The sequence below is a fragment of the Microcaecilia unicolor genome, chromosome 5 (genome assembly GCF_901765095.1).
Source record: "Microcaecilia unicolor chromosome 5, aMicUni1.1, whole genome shotgun sequence".
Classification (NCBI taxonomy): Eukaryota; Metazoa; Chordata; class Amphibia; order Gymnophiona; family Siphonopidae; genus Microcaecilia; species Microcaecilia unicolor.
This window is the reverse complement of record NC_044035.1, coordinates 47,326,947-47,343,964: the sequence shown is the minus strand read 5'-3', so window position 1 is coordinate 47,343,964 and position 17,018 is coordinate 47,326,947. Positions and strand designations below refer to the sequence as shown.

General features: G+C 42.7%; 1 protein-coding gene across 1 annotated transcript in view; it reads left to right on the top strand.

Annotated features, from left to right (window-relative positions):
* Positions 1-17,018, top strand: part of OGA (O-GlcNAcase) — a 314,455-nt gene that overhangs the window by 209,812 nt on the left and 87,625 nt on the right. Inside the window, exons 10-12 of the mRNA XM_030202855.1 lie at positions 10,758-10,932; positions 13,933-14,018; positions 14,935-15,039. Coding sequence (XP_030058715.1) covers positions 10,758-10,932; positions 13,933-14,018; positions 14,935-15,039 — 366 coding nt within the window. The remainder of the gene's footprint in view (positions 1-10,757; positions 10,933-13,932; positions 14,019-14,934; positions 15,040-17,018) is intronic.

The following is a 17,018-nucleotide window of genomic DNA, read 5'->3' as shown; positions in this document are numbered from 1 at the left end:
CTTTGTATCGCTCCATGGTGCGACTGCACCTCGAGTATTGTGTCCAATTCTGGTCACCGCATCTCAAAAAAGATATAAAGGAATTAGAAAAGGTGCAGAGAAGGGCGACGAAAGTGATAAAGGGAATGGAATGACTTCCCTATGAGGAAAGGCTGAGAAGGTTAGGGCTCTTCAGCTTGGAGAAAAGGCGGCTGAGGAGTGATATGATAGAAGTCTACAAGATAATGAGCGGAATAGAGCGGACAGATGTGAAGCGTTTGTTTACACTTTCGAACAACAACAAAACCAGGGGACACAAGATGAAGCTAGAATATGGTAGATTTAAAACAGGAGAAAGTTTTTCTTTACTCAGCTAGACTAGTTAGACTCTGGAACTCGTTGCCGGAGAATGTAGTGAGAGCAGCTGGCCTTACGGATTAAAGGGGGTTTGGACAGATTCCTGAGGGAAAAGTCCATTGAACATCATTATTAAAAAAAAAAAAATTTTTTTTTTTTTTTGGGGGGGGGGGGGGGGGGGGGGGAGTTGCAGGGTTCTTGAAGCCTGGATTGGCTACTGTCGGTGACAGGATGCTGGGCTTGATGGACCCTTGGTCTTTTCCCAGTATGGTGGTGCTTATGTGCTTATATTATTGCAACGCCTCCTCCCCTCTTTTTTGTTCTATTGATATGTATTGTTTTGTATTCTGGTGGGCATAGGTCTAGTAGTGCAGGGTCGTCTTTGAGGTGTAGCCATTTTTCAGTTTGAGTAGTAGTCCGAGTTTTTCTGTTTCTATCCAGTCTCTTAGTATTGTTATCTTATTTACTGCTGATCTTGCATTTATGTAACTTATTTGTATCGAGACATATGTGTCGTCTTTTTTTTTTTTTTGTAACAGTTTGTAGCTGTCTGTGTGGTTTGCCTGTTTTGCTCTTGTTTTGTTGGGTGGTGTTGGTTTGGTTTCATGTTGCTGGTTGGTTGTTTGGCCTCTGCGTTTTGGTTTGGGTGGTGATTGGGTCTTTCTAGTTGTTGAGGTGGTCATCTTCTTCCTGTGATGCGTATTGGTATTTTGTTCTATTTTATTGTGGTTCCTGCTGGTATCCCCATGATCCACATTGTTATTGTGTAGTATAAGATCCATGCCCTTAGGTTGGCCATTTTTTAGGGGGTTTCCTCTAGAGGGGAGGGGATAGAGAAATGAATCTACATACTTAATAAGATATCTAGTTTTTTCCCAGGCTAGTGCAAATCCCTTAATTCCCAAGGCTTAAAAGTTAGCAAAGCGGTGCTCAGGTAGTTAATCATATGGATAGGGAAATGAATCTACATAAGAGGTAAGCTTGTGCAAGGAACTATAGATGTCTAGTTTTTTTCAAGACTAGTGCAAATCCCTTAATTCCCAGCCTTAACAGTTAGTTAGCAAAGCGCAGTGTTCAGGTAATTAATCCTGTATCAGAATCAACAGGTTAAGACAATGGTTCCCAAACCTTTTTTGTTCACGGCACCCTTTGTGTTTGAGCAATTTTTTGTGAACCCCCCCCCCCCCCTCCCCCCCCGGCCATACAGGTCTCCACCTCCACACACACGGTCACACAATTCTCTTATCCCTCCCCACCACCACCCCCACCACACATTTTTTCCACTGCTCACCGGAGGGAGGGGGGGGCTCCTCTGCCGTGTTCAGCTCCACTTTAAGCTCCCTGCCATGCTGCTGCTGCTTCTTCCAATTATGTTTCTGTCCTACCTCTCCATCCCCAAGTTGAGATTCCTCCTCTCTGAACACCCCCTTTCCCATGTCTACTTGCAAACGCATCTCCCTCCAGAGGTACCCGGCAGTGGCAGAATTTTACACAACGGTGCCAGCGACAGTCCTGAAACCTTCCATCTGCCGTGTTCAGCTCTCTGTGACTTCTGTTGCTGCAGGGGATGAACACAGCAGAAGGAAAACTTTGGGACTGCCGCCAGCAGCTGTGTGAGAAATGCTACTGTTTCTGAAGATCTCTGGAGGGAGACATGTTTGCAGACAGAAACGGGGGGTGTTCAGAAATGGGGGTTTGCCAGACCTGGGGCAGAGGGAGGGAGACACATAGGGGATGGGAGACGCTAGCTGGAGGAGCAGGTGAGGCATGTTTTCAGCAGAGAGGAGGTGGTTCGGGTGGCAGCGGAACCCCTGACAGTTCGCTGCGGCTCATCAGGGTGCCGCGTTGCACAGTCTGGGAACCGCTGGGTTAAGCAATGCATAGGTTCAAAACATTATTGGAAGCAAAGCAATGTTCAGGTGATTAATCCTATATTGGAATCAACAGGTTAAGCAATGCAAAGAGTAGGCTGAGTTTAGAAATGCAGAGCAGAAAGCTCTGGGATAGGCTTATCCAGGTAGGTATAGGTAGGATTATATGTAATATAACTAGAAGTAAGTCAAAGTGTGGAACTTTTCTGCATTGGATGTGTAGGTAGTCTAAATAAGTCTTATAGGAAAACAACTCCTAACAAAATTATTTATGCCAAGGTCCTAGATTACAGAACTCTGCCCAAGCAAATATTCTGGACTCGTGCTAGGGGAAATAGGACCTTACTTTGGCACCTAGCCAAAATTAGCTGAGCTAGAGAGAACGAAACCAAAGCCACGGATAGTATATATTATTTATTAAAAAATAAAGAGAATATATATAAATAGAACAGCAGCAAGGCTTAGCAAAATGCAGTATATAACTTGCCCATAACAAAGAAAATATGTCACTACCAAAATAAAGACTATGCAAAAAGATTCTTCCTGGAATACTGGGTATTTACAAACCTGATTATCTGTAATATGAAACTGATACTACACTTCTTATGCAAAATACAACGGTTAGCAGCTTATTCCCTGACCACGAGTTGTGACCTAACCAATCTTATCTCAGACAAACACAATTACTAATCCCAGACAATAGAAGGTAAATCCTGTTATCTCACCACGCTGTCTCTGAGGCAGTCTCCCGATGAGGTAGGTGCAGATTTCTCCTTAGACTCTAGCTGTATCCACAGCGAGTCTCAGTCTCCGATAAAGTTCAGGGTCTTTCTTCTGAAAGCAGGTGTCACCATCACTCAGTGCCGTATTTCAGAGCTGATGTAGCTGAACCCAAAGGTATTTTCACTAGATATGTAGTTCACAAGGTTAGAACAACAAAGTCTCTTGCTCACTCTGAGCCTTCTAAACTTTTTCTCCGGTCTCTTTCTTCCTCTTGCCAGTCTCAACTGTCTGATGCTCTCCGAACTACTTTCTTTAGTTCCCGCTTTCTTAGTACCTCTCCATCAGATGATCCTCCGGGACCAATCATAATCCTGTCCAGCTAACTCCATGAGCGTGAAGAGTCCTTTGTTCGTGACCCTAAAGTTGTTACTTTCGGGTCTGCATATCTGTCTCCAACCAGGCTTACTGGAGCCATGGGTCTCACTCCCCTTTCAGCTTCTCAGGGAGATAAAGGGGTGGTTGCAACACAGAATGTCCTTGGATGTGGCATGGCTGCCAGTGATTTTCCAAAAGCTGAAAAGCTGGATCTTGCTGACACAGATGTGTTCAGGTCAGAGGTTGTAGAATCCATCTTGTTGTAACAGGATGTCAGGCTTGTATGAACCAAGACCAGCTCAGGTGAGATCTCAGGTAAATACCCCTACAGGTGGCCCCCATTCTGGGCCCCACCCTTGGTTGGGCCCATCCCAAAATTGGGCCCGGGTCTGGGAGCTCGTATCAGAGCCGAGCTGGGCTTGCAGGCAGGGAGTCTGCACTATCTCTGGGTCTTTCGTCGGGCTGTTTGCTGTTCAGTTCTTTTGTGGGCTCCTGGTTCAGTCCCTGGGTGTTTGGCTGGGTCAGGCAGTAGGCAAGCTCCGGCTGAGTCCATGGAGCGCAACGCAAACTAACCTGGCATGGCACTGAAAGCAGGCCCTCTGCCATGTGAAACGCCCAGATCGCCAATACTTGGCTCAGGCTGGGTCTGTGGAGTGTGATGCGGACTGATCTCTTGGCTGGGTGCTAGGCGCAGTCTCTTCACCACGTGGATTCCCAGGTCACCGAAGGTATCTGTTCTTGGGTCAGGTAGCTCTTCCCCAGGGGCTTGCTATCGGATGCTCTTCTTCTTTCCTTTGCCGCTGCAATCCACAGACTGAAATTCCAGGTGGTTGAGGAGGTTGTGCCCGTTGCTTGACTCCAGGCTCACGAGCCTCTCGCCGTTGCTGCCAGAGGACGCTCAGCCACAGCGGCGTCTGCTGCTCGGCACAGGTCACTCTGCTTCAGTAGCCCTCTGTCGGGTGCTCGTCCTTTTCTCCTCTCCTCTGCCACCGCGATCCACATACCGAGACACTAGGCGACTGAGGCAGCGCCCGTTGCATGTTTCATGGCTTCCTTTGGGCTTCCCCTTATGTAGGTTTTCAAGCACATAATTGAGGCATGTCGGTGTGTAAGTGTCACCCCCTATACTCTGGCAAGTGGCAGATTTTCTTCTCGTTTTGAATCGTGGATTGAGCAGCTGGGTTACCACACTTGTTCTATGGCACACTAAAAGCATCCACTATTTTGGCACGTCTTATTTTTGCTCTTTGTCTTCTGAGTGCTGGCTGCTGTTTCTGCCAGACCTGAGAGCGGGCAGACAGGCCATTGTCTTTCCCTGTACCATCCACCCTGCTTTCCCATACTTTCAGGCTGCTCAGACTGGACTGGGATATTACATCATCCATGTTATATTTTGGATAGGCGGGGGATATGTAGTCCACCAATCTTATTCTCTCCCTTCGTCTGCCTGCCTTTCACTTTCTAGGTGACAGTGGGGTGAGACATGCTGTTTATCTAGGTCACTCCTATGATTTAGCGCAGCTGGGACTTTATGGCTAGCATCAGCCTGCATGTCTGGCATAGCCTGGGGAAGCTGTGTGGGATTCCCACTAAGACGTCCGGAGGATCCATAGGTCCTCTGTTGTGTACCACCAGTTGGTGCTCATGTTTTCTCCTTACTCACCTGCATGTGTGAATGGCAGTTGCACACTTAGCACATGCCTTTACCCGAATTTCTGTATGAGCAGACCACCGTGGTTATTTTTCTCGCTTGTGGAAGGCAAGCAAGCTCAGTTGCTTGGACTTTCCCCAAAGTCTGTTTTCATGTGGTTTCAATGCAGTAGCTTGCTTCTGTTCCCTTTACAGTTGAGGGCACGAGCATTGCTCCTTCGGTTGCACAGGATGGGTCGCCAGTACTTTTCTAGGTGTCTGGACTAGGCTTGGTGCAGTTGGTCTATTTTTCCTTCTCATTGCAATTCCCTTGGCTGCTGCCTCGGAACCATCTGCATCTCAGCTTACACGGTTCCTGGGAGCTGGGGTCTGCACGGTCCCTGCTTTCCTCATACCAGGTGCAGTCCTTAGTCTCCCAATTTTGCCTTATCAGGGACTCCTTGAGGCGGGAATGTTTTTGGTACAATGGGGTATATACACTTGGCTGTGCAGCAGATGTGCTCCCAGCCTTGGTTTACAGTCAGTTGAAGCTTTGCATGTTTTGTCATGCAGGCAGAGAGCCCACTGGGACATTTACTGGTAGAGAACTCTTTAAAGCCTCTCTGACCATTCGTGGGCTCCTCACTATTCAGACCATGGTTGCTGCTGAAGGGAGTTCTTGCGGATGGATGTCACTTCAGCTAGACTCGGGATATCCCTTTCTCTTTTATGGCAGTGGACATTTCACAGATTCAGGGACCTACAGGTCATTCCCTCATTACCATTACCTTTCAAGTTATCTGAGTTGGCTGCTTGTCTCATGACTGGATTAAATGTGGTATGGTTTCACTTCTTCTAGATGATGTATATCTGTTCATCAGTTTTGAAGTTTTGGCTGAGTTGCAATTTCCTATCTTGCTCTTGCTGAGTACTCCCTTGATGGATGTTTCCTTCCACTAGGTGCTATTGGAAATGATAAACGAAATAATTCACTTAGCAGTACTCCTTTTGGGGACTCTTGCTGTGTTCCATGCATTGACTTTTCCCCTCATTGTACCTACTGGGACTACCACTTATTTCTATAGTTCTACTAGATGTACGCAGCGCTGTACACTAAACATGTAAGAGAGAGTCCCTGCTCGACAGCTTGCAATCTAATCAAGACAGATAAATAGGACAAATAAGGGATTAGGAAATTACTTAATGGTGGGAATGATAAAACAGACATGGGTACTGAACAAGTGAATAGGAGTTAGGAGTTAAAAGCAGCCTCAAAAAGGTGGACTTTTAGCCTAGATTTTAATATAGCCAGAGTTGGAGCTTGGTGTACTGACTGTCTATTCCAGGCATACAGTGCAGCAAGATAAAAGCAACGGAGTCTGGAGTTGGCAGTGGAGGAGAAGGGTACAGATAAGGGATTTACCCGATGAGTGGAGTTCTGGTGAGGAGTGTAGGGAGAGAAGAGTGAAGTACTGAGGAGCTGCAGAGTGAATGCACTTATAAGTCAGTAAGAGGAGTTTGAACTGTATGTTCAGTAATGGTGGTGCTGCTTCCTGGCAGTTTTTCGCCAGACAACATTACATCTCCATAGGCTTGCCGCCAGAATTTCCTTGGCCACCTTATTTGGTTTTTGGTGGTGGATCTCATTCTCTACTCTGGGAAGTGCTTCTTCCTAAGTGTGCTCAGAGACTTCCTGTGCACCCTTTCCTGAGAATGTTGAGCTACATTTATGAGGGATGCTGTGGTTGACCCTTACAAGTGCTACTTGCGTCACCATCCAATGGCACTATGAACATTACCTTCCTTATCTGTTTCATAAGTTTGGTACCCCCCCCCCCCCCCCCCCCCCGTGCGGTATCAGGCTAGTTCTTTCTTTTTTTAAAACCGTTATTTATTAATTTTAAAACAACATAGTATTTATGAAAACATACAGCAACATGTAATATGGAATAGAATAAAATTTAAAAAAAGTCAGTGGGCTGATATGAGTAAAACATTTTTAGGGTGTGGGTTTTGCCTACAATTCTTGTCTTTGAGGGATGCTGTTTTTCCTGTTCTCTGCTCTTCGAGAGCTACTGGTCTTGTTTCTCTTGAGAGTTGCACAGTGTGGTTCTCTGCTTTTTGTCTCTGTCTTCGGAGTGTGTCACTGGGTTGTCGTGGAGGGGCATAATCGAATGGGGAAGACCATCTCTAAGGGCGCCCATCTCTAAGGACGTCCCAGCGAAGGGGCGGGGAAACCGCTATTATTGAAACAAGATGGACGTCCATCTTTCGTTTCGATAATACGGTCGGGGACGCCCAAATCTCAACATTTAGGTCGACCTTAGAGATGGTCGACCTAAATGTTGAGATGGGTGACCTTAGAGATGGTCGTCCCCAGTTTTTGGCGATAATGGAAACCAAGGACGCCCATCTCAAAAACGACCAAATCCAAGGCATTTGGTCGTGGGAGGAGCCAACATTCGTAGTGCACTGGTCCCCCTCACATGCCAGGACACCAACCGGGCACCATAGGGGGCACTGCAGTGAACTTCACAAATTGCTCCCAGGTGCATAGCTCCCTTACCTTAGGTGCTGAGCCCCCAAAACCCACTCCCCACAACTGTACACCACTACCATAGCCCTAAGGGGTGAGGGGGGGCACCTAGATGTGGGTACAGTGGGTTTTGGGTGGGTTTTGAAGGGCTCACATATACCAGCACAAGTGTAACAGGTGGGGGGGGGGGGGGGGATTGGACTGGGTCCGCCTGCCTGAAGTGCCCTGCACCCACTAAAAACTGCTCCAGGGACCTGCATAGTGCTGTGATGGAACTGAGGCTGGCATAGAGGCTGGCAAAAAAATATTTAATTTTTTTTTTTTTTGGGTGGGAGGGGGTTGGTGACCACTGGGGAATAAGGGGAAGTCATCCCAGATTCCCTCCATCTGGTCAGTTTGGGCACGTTTTTGAGGCTTGGTCATGAAAAAAAATGGACCAAGTAAAGTCGACCAAATGCTAGTCGGGGACGCCCTTCTTTTTTCCATTATCGACCGAGGACGCCCATCTCTTAAGCACGCCCCAATCCCGCCTTCACTATGCCTCCGATACGCCCCCGTGAACTTTGGTCGTCCCTGCGACGGACTGCAGTTGAGGACGGCCAAAATCAGCTTTTGATTATGCCAATTTGGGCGACCCTGAGAAAAGAACGCCCATCTCCTGATTTGTGTCGGAAGATGGGTGCCCTTCTCTTTCGAAAATGCCCCTGATAGTCTTTTCTGTGCCGGGCAGGAGAGCCTAGCCCTGCTGCTATAAACAACTTTTTATTTTTGTTCAGCTTTTGCTTGTACTGATCTTAAGGGGGGTTCCTCATCTTTAGGCTTTGCTAGCAGTGCTTCTGGGTATTGTCTTTTTTTTTTTTTTTTCCTTTCAGGAGTAACTCGCTTAAGCCTCCCAGGTGAGCAGTTGTCTGTCTGGGAATCTTAGCGTTGTTCTCCTTGTCTCACCCTGAAGGATCACCCTTGCTTCAGACTGGCATGTATCAGGGCTACGACCTTGATCGTGCCAGGACTATCCTCTGTTTTATTGAGGTGATAGTCTCATTCATGACTGTTCCTTCATTTCTTCTGGAGGTGGTCTCTGTTTTCCATCTGAATTAGCCAATTTCTGTACTCTCCTTTTGCAGGGTGACTTATCTGAGGGAGTTTTGTTTCCTCAGGTATTTGGATCTCTGCTGCATTCTGGTCACATTCCTGCATGTCATCTATAAGTTCAGGTTCTCTGGCCATGCTTTTGTTTTCTTTGCTGGGTGCAAGTAGGGCAAACAAGCTTCTAAGGCTGCTATTGCATGTTGGCTAAGAAGCCATTTCAGCGGCTTAGATTTTAGCAGCTGGATCCCTCCCCCCCTCTGTAGAATCTGAAAGCACGTTCCAGTAGGGTGCAAGCTAATTTCTTTGCAGAGGTGCCATCAGTTTTTATTGATGGACTTTGCATATCTGCATGTGTCTTTCAGAAGCATTGTCATTTGAAGGTTCCCTCCTAGGGGGAGGGGATTCTGCATTCGGGGCCTCAGCCCTTTCAGCTGGGATAAACATGTCCCACCCTATTTGAAGAGTGCTTTTTTTTTTTTTTTTTTTAGGTCTTGCAAGTCTCTGGATTGGTCTGTGGGATTAAATGGAAGAAAATATTAGTTCTTACCTGATAATTTTCTTTCTTTTTAGTCAGTGGACTCTAACCATTTTCTTAGTGCCCGCATCCTTGAGAAATCAAAGATGGAGAGCCTCCAGAAGGCACTCGGACACCTTTTCTTACAAGATACAATGAATCAAAAAACAAATCTTAAAATGAATGTAGTTTCCTACTGGAAGCCAAATGCAATTCTTTCAAATATGGAGTAGCAAGAGACTGAAGTGGACAGCCTGTCATCTGCTGGGCTGCAGCATTCCGAATTTATACCTTGGGACCTCGACTTGATACTGACCCAACTGAGGGTCCCTTTTACTAAGCCGCATAGGTGCCTACACACTCCCAACGCGCGCCAATTTTGAGTTACCGCTCGGCTACCTTGTGGCCCTTGCGGTGATTTCATTTTAGACGCGCGCTGCAAAATATTTTTATTTTCTGGCACTCAGGCGGTAATCGGTATTTTATGCGCGTAGACCATTACCGCCCGGTTACCGCTTGAGACCTTACTGGTAGGTCAGTAGCTGGCGGTAAGGTCTGAAACCCAAAATGGATGCGCAGCAATCTTCATTTTGTCACGCGTCAATTTTCGTCAAAAATTTTAAAAAGGCAGTTTTTACAGGTGCGCTGAAAAATAATTCTGCGTGCATCCAAAACACGCATCTGCACTACCGCATGCCATTTTTCACTGCACCTTAGTAGAAGGGTCCCTTAGGAAGTACTCATTTGAACCCATGGAATCAGTGGAGAAACTTCCAAATGAGAAATATCTCTGTAGTGGTAACTTCAGATCACAGTGTGAGAACTTCAAGTATTTAGTCTCATACTTGTCTTATCTGTAACTTTTTCAGAATAGATCGGTTCTTTATACTTTCCTGAAATTGTTGCCAAAAATAGTATCAGTCTTCTATGTTGATTGGTCTGTAGTAATTCCCAACATTATATATAAAGCTTCATGCTCATAATAATTAATTAAGCCCTATATACTTTGGCATATAGAATACATGACTTAAGCTCATCCACCCTGTAAAGTGACACAATGTTTCCTTTCATTTGATGCCGTTTGATTTGGAGATTCTTGGCTCTCTTCAGCCCTCTGAATCAATTATTATGGTGCCTCTTGGCGTCTGAGGATTCACTTTCACCCTTCTTTTGGGTCTTATAACCAGGTACCATTCCCTATCTTTGTAAGCATTCCATGATATGTCCCCACCTTAAGAAACTTCACCATCAAACTTCCACCCCATTTCTAATCTAGTCATGACTCAGTTTTGCATATTTCTTCTAAAACAGTGGGGTAAGCGCGTTAGTCCCTTCCATTTTTTATGTAAATAAATGTTACTGTCTCTGGTGAAACATGACTCAAATCACAGCTCTAAAATGTTGAGGATAGGCAGTTTTCATGTTATGGATCCATAAGCAATCTGAAAAAGATACATGTTTGACCTTTGGTACCTTTTTTTTTTTTTTAATTTTTGAATTTGTAACTTTTTTCACAAAAGATGGGATCTGGACTGTTATTACAAATTTGTTGCTCTAATGTAATTCATTAAAGCCTCATTTTTTGTTTCATGTTTTCCTAGAGATAGAAATACATTTATTTTAGATGAATACAGGAGCATTTTTGGCATACTTCTTATTTTTGCGTTTTTGTTTCCTTTTGAAGATTGAAGAATGGCAGTCTCGAGCAGCAAAATTTGAAGACATGTGTGGTGTGGTCATGACAATGTTTACCCGCCTCTCTAACTGTCCTAACAGGGCAATCCTTTATGACCTGTATTCATATGTGTGGGACATCAAGAGTATCATTTCAATGGTGAAGTCCTTTGTGCAGTGGTTAGGTAGGTGCTTCAAGAATCAACATATACTCAAGCAGTGATATTTTATTCTTGTATAATATTAGCTCAAGGAGAAAGACGTGTTCCTTTCACCTCAAAATCCCCTTCTGAAAAAGAATGTTCTTTATACTTTACTCATTTTTATTTGAAATGACTTTCGATAAGGGTGGTACCGCATAATACTTTACAGGTGTAACTTTCCCGCATCAGTGTCTATTTTGATGCATAACTGTCTTGATTTTCAGTGTTGTGAGCTAAAAATTATAATTTACAACATTGATAATACATTTAATTAAGGCCTGTAACTTTTTTTTCCTTGAGCTGATGCATCCAAAATGTTTTATCTTTGGAAGTAGTATCTGAAAATGACTATAAAGTGTAACTGAATGCAGACTGGACTGTTTGTTACACATAGCCCCTTAGAGCCGTTTCATTGAAAATGTTAGAAAATTGAGTGTCTACATGCCAGTGGTCTGCTGCTTGCTGTGTCTTGATAACATCATTGCTGTTCTTAACAGAATAATTGCAGAAGTGAACTTTGAAGGCCTGGATAAGAGGAAGTCGATCCTCCCAGCCCTGTGCGCATGCGAGCTTAGCACAAGGCTATTCTGGTGCAAACAAAAAAAAAATAAATCTGGAAATTGGTTTTGGAATAGGATTATTTAATGCATTTGTTATAAAAAATTTAGTTAACACGTTGTGCTACATTTTCTATAAATCATGACACACTTGTGTGGAAATACTGAATCTCGTTTGAGAGCTTTGATTTGTAGAAAGCACCAGCATGGCCTGGGTTACTTAAGTAACCATATTTCATTTTCAGGTCTCAGTCAAGCTAAAAGGAAATACACTGTGGATTTGCTTTAAGTACACAGCAAGTAGCAAAGTTGGGAGGTTCACTGCTAATTTTTTCTGCCACTGGCAGTGGTTAATCCATTGCACATTTTTTTGTTTTACCATAGTGTAATTAAACATTTTTTTTTAAAAGAAGCTTTGTTGAAAATCAGAATCAATAGTGGTATAACAAATGTGTAAGTACATGGCTCCTGATAATGTATAAGATATCCATTTTGGCTACCAGAAATTGGACATTTGTTTAAACATTCAAAAAAATTCAGCTTGAAAACATCCAAATTGTAAGGAAAGGAACAGTTAACATTGAATTTCTTAGATACCTTTATAGTTAGAAAATATTTTCCAAAATAACTATTTTACTGTATAGTAGCACTGCCATTTTCCTTATTCAGGTAGCAGAACTTGCTTTAAGCAGCCACCCGTTTCATCTTACAGCTTTTATAAATTGCTGTACCTATGCGTTAACCATTCTGCTGAATTTGGCTGCTGCTGTTTGTTAAAATGAATAGGTCATATATAAGTATAAAAATAGTTTACATAATATATTTAAAAAAAAATTTTAAGGCAGTCTGTGTCCAGTACAGCCCAATTTGCATTCAGTCCCTTAGACAGTCTAGTTCTATAATATTGTTAAAATTACTAATGACTTCTATTGTGTCTTCCTCGTTGTGTACAGATGGGAGACTCCTCAGCACAAGGTTCTTCTGTGGGATGAACAGCTCCTGATTTACACAGTTCCGTGATAAAACTGAAAATATTTTTTTATGAGGCAGCTCAGATGTAGTGCATAGTAGGAATGCTCTGAAGTCACATGCGCAGCGAAGAAATAGATTAAGACATTAACCATGTTTTTCATTTATACAGCTCTTCATCCACATAAATGTTTGCTATAGTTGGTGGAAATCTGGTTATGTCATAGTCTCAAAGGACGAGTAAATACAGAACTTAACTTTTGATTAAACATTTATATTATAAAGCTATGCTGAACAAGTAATGTAAAAATGTTTGCTTAAAAGATGGGATGAATTGCATTCTGAGTATCCTTTGAGAAATTCAGAATTGCATTCTGAGTATCCTTTGACAAATTTAGATTATTTTATTTTTTGTGATTGGTGCAAGTTCTACCATTAATGTTAAACACTTTGAGACTGTGTCTTCCTAGGCAGCAGTACTTGATTCACTTGAGACTCCTACTTTTGTTCAAAAAGCAAGGACTACTGTCCGCAAGCATAGAAAGTATAGTTTGCGCTGCTCTTGTCAGATGACTAAGTTGGTGATTCGGAAAATATTGGTACTTGAACTTGTTCAGCTCATTTATTGCAATCCATATTTAAGGATTTCATGTTTGACTAATGGACTTTTTATTTTTTTTATTTTTAGCTTCTTAATATATTGTAATGCTTGACACGTAGTGCAGCATTTTAAAAAATATTTGTTCTGTACTGTAATGTGAAAACATTAGTTTATTTGTTTTGAGTGATTAGTGAGCCTGTGCTCACTGTAGTCATTTGAAACCAGTATACACCAAGCGTAAACTCTTGTTTACTTGGTCAGCTAACCATTCTAGAATACTATTACTTTCTGTGAGGTTGGGTAATCAACTTGCTGACAGCTCTTTTTAATATTAAAGAATATACTTGTTCAGAGAAAGGTGTAGTCCTTTCTCAGCTGTACCAGTGGCAGGCTGTTTCATACAGTTAACTTTTATGCCTACCTTAATTTTCTGACAAGATTATGATAGATAAAACTGTGACTTCAAAAAGATAATCTTTCAAAGGGCTGTGATAAGTCTCATTTGCTAATAACTGTCTCTGTTAATCTGGCCAAATATCTAGCATATTTTTTTTAATGAGAATGTGATTTTGATATGGATATATTCACATGAACATAGTGCCCTGCCAGCATTAAAAAAAAAAAAAAATCTTGAAATTCTTAAATCCTTGTGCATTTTTACACTTGGAAAACAGTATGTATCATAGTAGTATTATTGAACCTATATGAGATACAATTATTACAGCCCTAAAATCTTGGACACTAGTGCAGATAGAAAGTATTTTCCACAGAAAGTGTATGCATTTGTTGGCAATTTTAGACCCCCAGGAAACCCCCCTTCTCGTAACATTCTCCGCTTGGATCTGATCTCAACAGGGTGTCGTAGTCAATCTTCAGCACAATTCTTAAGTGGAGACCAAGAACCCTGGGCCTTTAGAGGTGGTCTAGCAGGAGAGTTCCAGGTATCAATATGAATTCACAACTGAATGACATGCTTTTTTTTATTATGAGATGCACATGTTACTGCGTATCAGAGGTTTGAAAGGCTTGGTCTGCCGAAGGCTTTCTGGTATAAAAATTCAAGTCCATTATAGAGCTTTATTAAATCTGTTTTCCCCATATCCACAGTTGTTGCAGGAGGAGGAGATGCTGATTTTCCCAAGCGCACGCGAAGCGCTGCGGTTTTAGTTGTACATTTCACTTTATTCCTTTGCAGGTCGCACAGCGTTTTTTCCCCGCGCCTGCAGCTGCATAATGCGCACAAGCTTGTCTGCCCATTGAATTTCCATGAACAAAATGTGTAATGACTTTGAAAGATAATGCATTATTCTTATATAAATTAATGAGAAACAAAATTCTAATTGCTTAGATTTAAAAACCATTTTCAATTCATGACTGGGATTTCATTGAAACGATTTATTTTCTGCTAATGAATTTGCTCATGGATTTTCATATGTTGTATTTTTTTCCTTCTCACAGGTGCTCTACTGCGCACATCTTCCTGACGCGCATTGCTTTTGGGGGGTGACGCATCTCCTCTTACCAGTTTACCCTCTTCAGACCAAACCTGTCCTCCTGACACTTTTCTGTTTTGTCATTTTATGCAGAGCTGGTCTGTAAAGCTGGCTGGTTAAAAGCATATTACATGGAAGCATCTTCTTAATTTATATTAAGCCCATTTATGCATTATTGCATAATCATATATTCGGTAACTTTTTCATAAACAGAAAAAATGGTCCTGGCATTTATTTCAAAATGCGACCTTCAGTATAGAAGGCTTATAGTAACAAATTCACTTAAATTTGGTATTCTTCAAGGTACATCAGAGCTGAGCTTCTGTTTTTCAAACACTGAATTTGTTCTATTTGTTTTTCACAGCGTTTGCTGCCAATTGAGGGAGCAAATGACCTCTTTTTTCAGCCGCCACCTTTAACACCTACTTCGAAGGTATACACAATAAGGCCATACTATCCAAAAGATGAGGTAAGCAAAGTCCAACTCAGATACTGCAGTTTAGTTTAATTTATTGATCAGTAAAGACAGAATAAGACAAAAGCTGTGTGGGGGGAGTGGGGTTCAGTTGGATTATGAGGACAGAGGGAGATCTTCTCAGACTTAAGGTCACACTGGTAGACGCAAGTAAGCTCTTAACATAGGGTGTTCCTGCATCATCATCAGCCCAGTTCTCTGTCCACTGAACCACCATTCCTCCTGGCTAGAGAATGACATGGGGACAAAGTTTGTCCCTGAAAGCTTTGTCTGTGTCCCCACAAGCTCCGTCCCATCCTGTCTCAGCTCTGACCCCATCTGCACAAGCCTCAAACAGTTATGTAGTACAACACCAGAGAAATAGAAAGAGATGCATTTATTCCTGTACTGTGCAAAATATAAAGATGGCACATGCCAGGGATGGTGTTAGGGAAATGTGGCTAGGGCAACTGCCCTTGGCCCCTGACCAGAGAGAGCCCCAAGCCTGAATAAAGCTGAAGAAAGTGCAGCCTGGTAGTGGGCTTTGGGGTCCCCTCCCAAATTTCTGCCCTGGGTCCCAACCATGTCTTAACACTAGCTCTGGCAAGATGTACATTTCAAGTCTAACATACTCTAATCACAAAATAGAAAAAATATGTATTTGTATACAGCAGTTTTAGACATAGCTGAGTTAAATGGATAATGTCCTCTCCTTTAAGTTAGAAAACTTATTAAGCTCTAGGCCCGTTGATGGGAAGCCTAGAGACATTGTGGCTTGTTTTCTATGAGCATGTTAAAAAAGAAAGTGTTAAAGGTAGCTAGGTCTCTTGAGTACATTATATGGGAAGGTCATCAAGTAACATAGTAGATGACGGCAGAAAAAGACCTGCACGGTCCATCCAGTCTGCCCAACAAGATAAACTAAAAGTTCATGCGGATTTGTCACCTATCATACTGCACAAGCAGAAGGAGTTTCAGGAGTTAATTAAGAAGCTGTAGAGAGAAAATGTTCAGTCCCATTGGCTACAACTTTGGGCTGATTTTTACTCTCGGGGGTAACACTCATAGCACACATGATAGAAACAGCAGCCAGGGACCTGCAAAAAGTGGGATTAAAGGACTTGCACTCATTGCCAGCAAAGACTAAGAGACATAAGGTGATGTTCAAGATGGTGATACCATGATGGTTAAGGTCTGTAAAGGAAGAAAAGAGGGTAATGAATGATATTTATACAGAGATAGAACTAAAATGGTTTTAAAGACTTATGAAATTAAGATTGGTTGTCTGGGAAGGGGGGGTGTATGTGCTTTGATAAGGGTATGAAATTGGGCGTATGGGATGATGAAGTAGTTGTATGATTATGAAATAATATAGGGTATGTGGGCTATGGGGAGCAATGTGGGTGACTTGGTATATGTGGGAGAAAGAGGAGAAGCTGATCTGTTGTACCTCAACAAAATTTAAAAAATGCTTTTGGATGGGTGGGCAGGCCCTGTAAGGGGGCTTATTTTACCCCAACTATTTTAAAATTAGAAACAAGAATTTGCTTTGTAGAAGAAACACACCTCTTAGAGATCAGTTTCATTAAACATTATCCCCCGGTTTCTGTATAGCACGATTTAAGTTGCGCATGCAAATCCAGTTGTATTCTGAATTTGTGAATGCAACTTATTAGTTAACAAGCTATTCCTTATCGTCTTCTCCACACCATTCCCTACGAGTGGGTAATATGCACTCCTACCAGCAGAGGGAGACTGAGAATTATTGAACAGCGTATAAGGGACTATGCAACCCTAAACTGCTCAGTATTTCTCAAGTCTCCTAGCAAAGGTAGGTGCTGTGCAACCTTGCTCCATGTTTTTGGTGGGTGTCCCAATTTTGGCCCCTTGGTTTTAGTTGGTTTTCAGGTTCCCTTTAAGGATCTTGTTTAGTGGTTTAGTTAAAAAAAAAAAAAAAAAAAAAAAAAAACTCCTTGGGAGAGAAACAGCTGCAT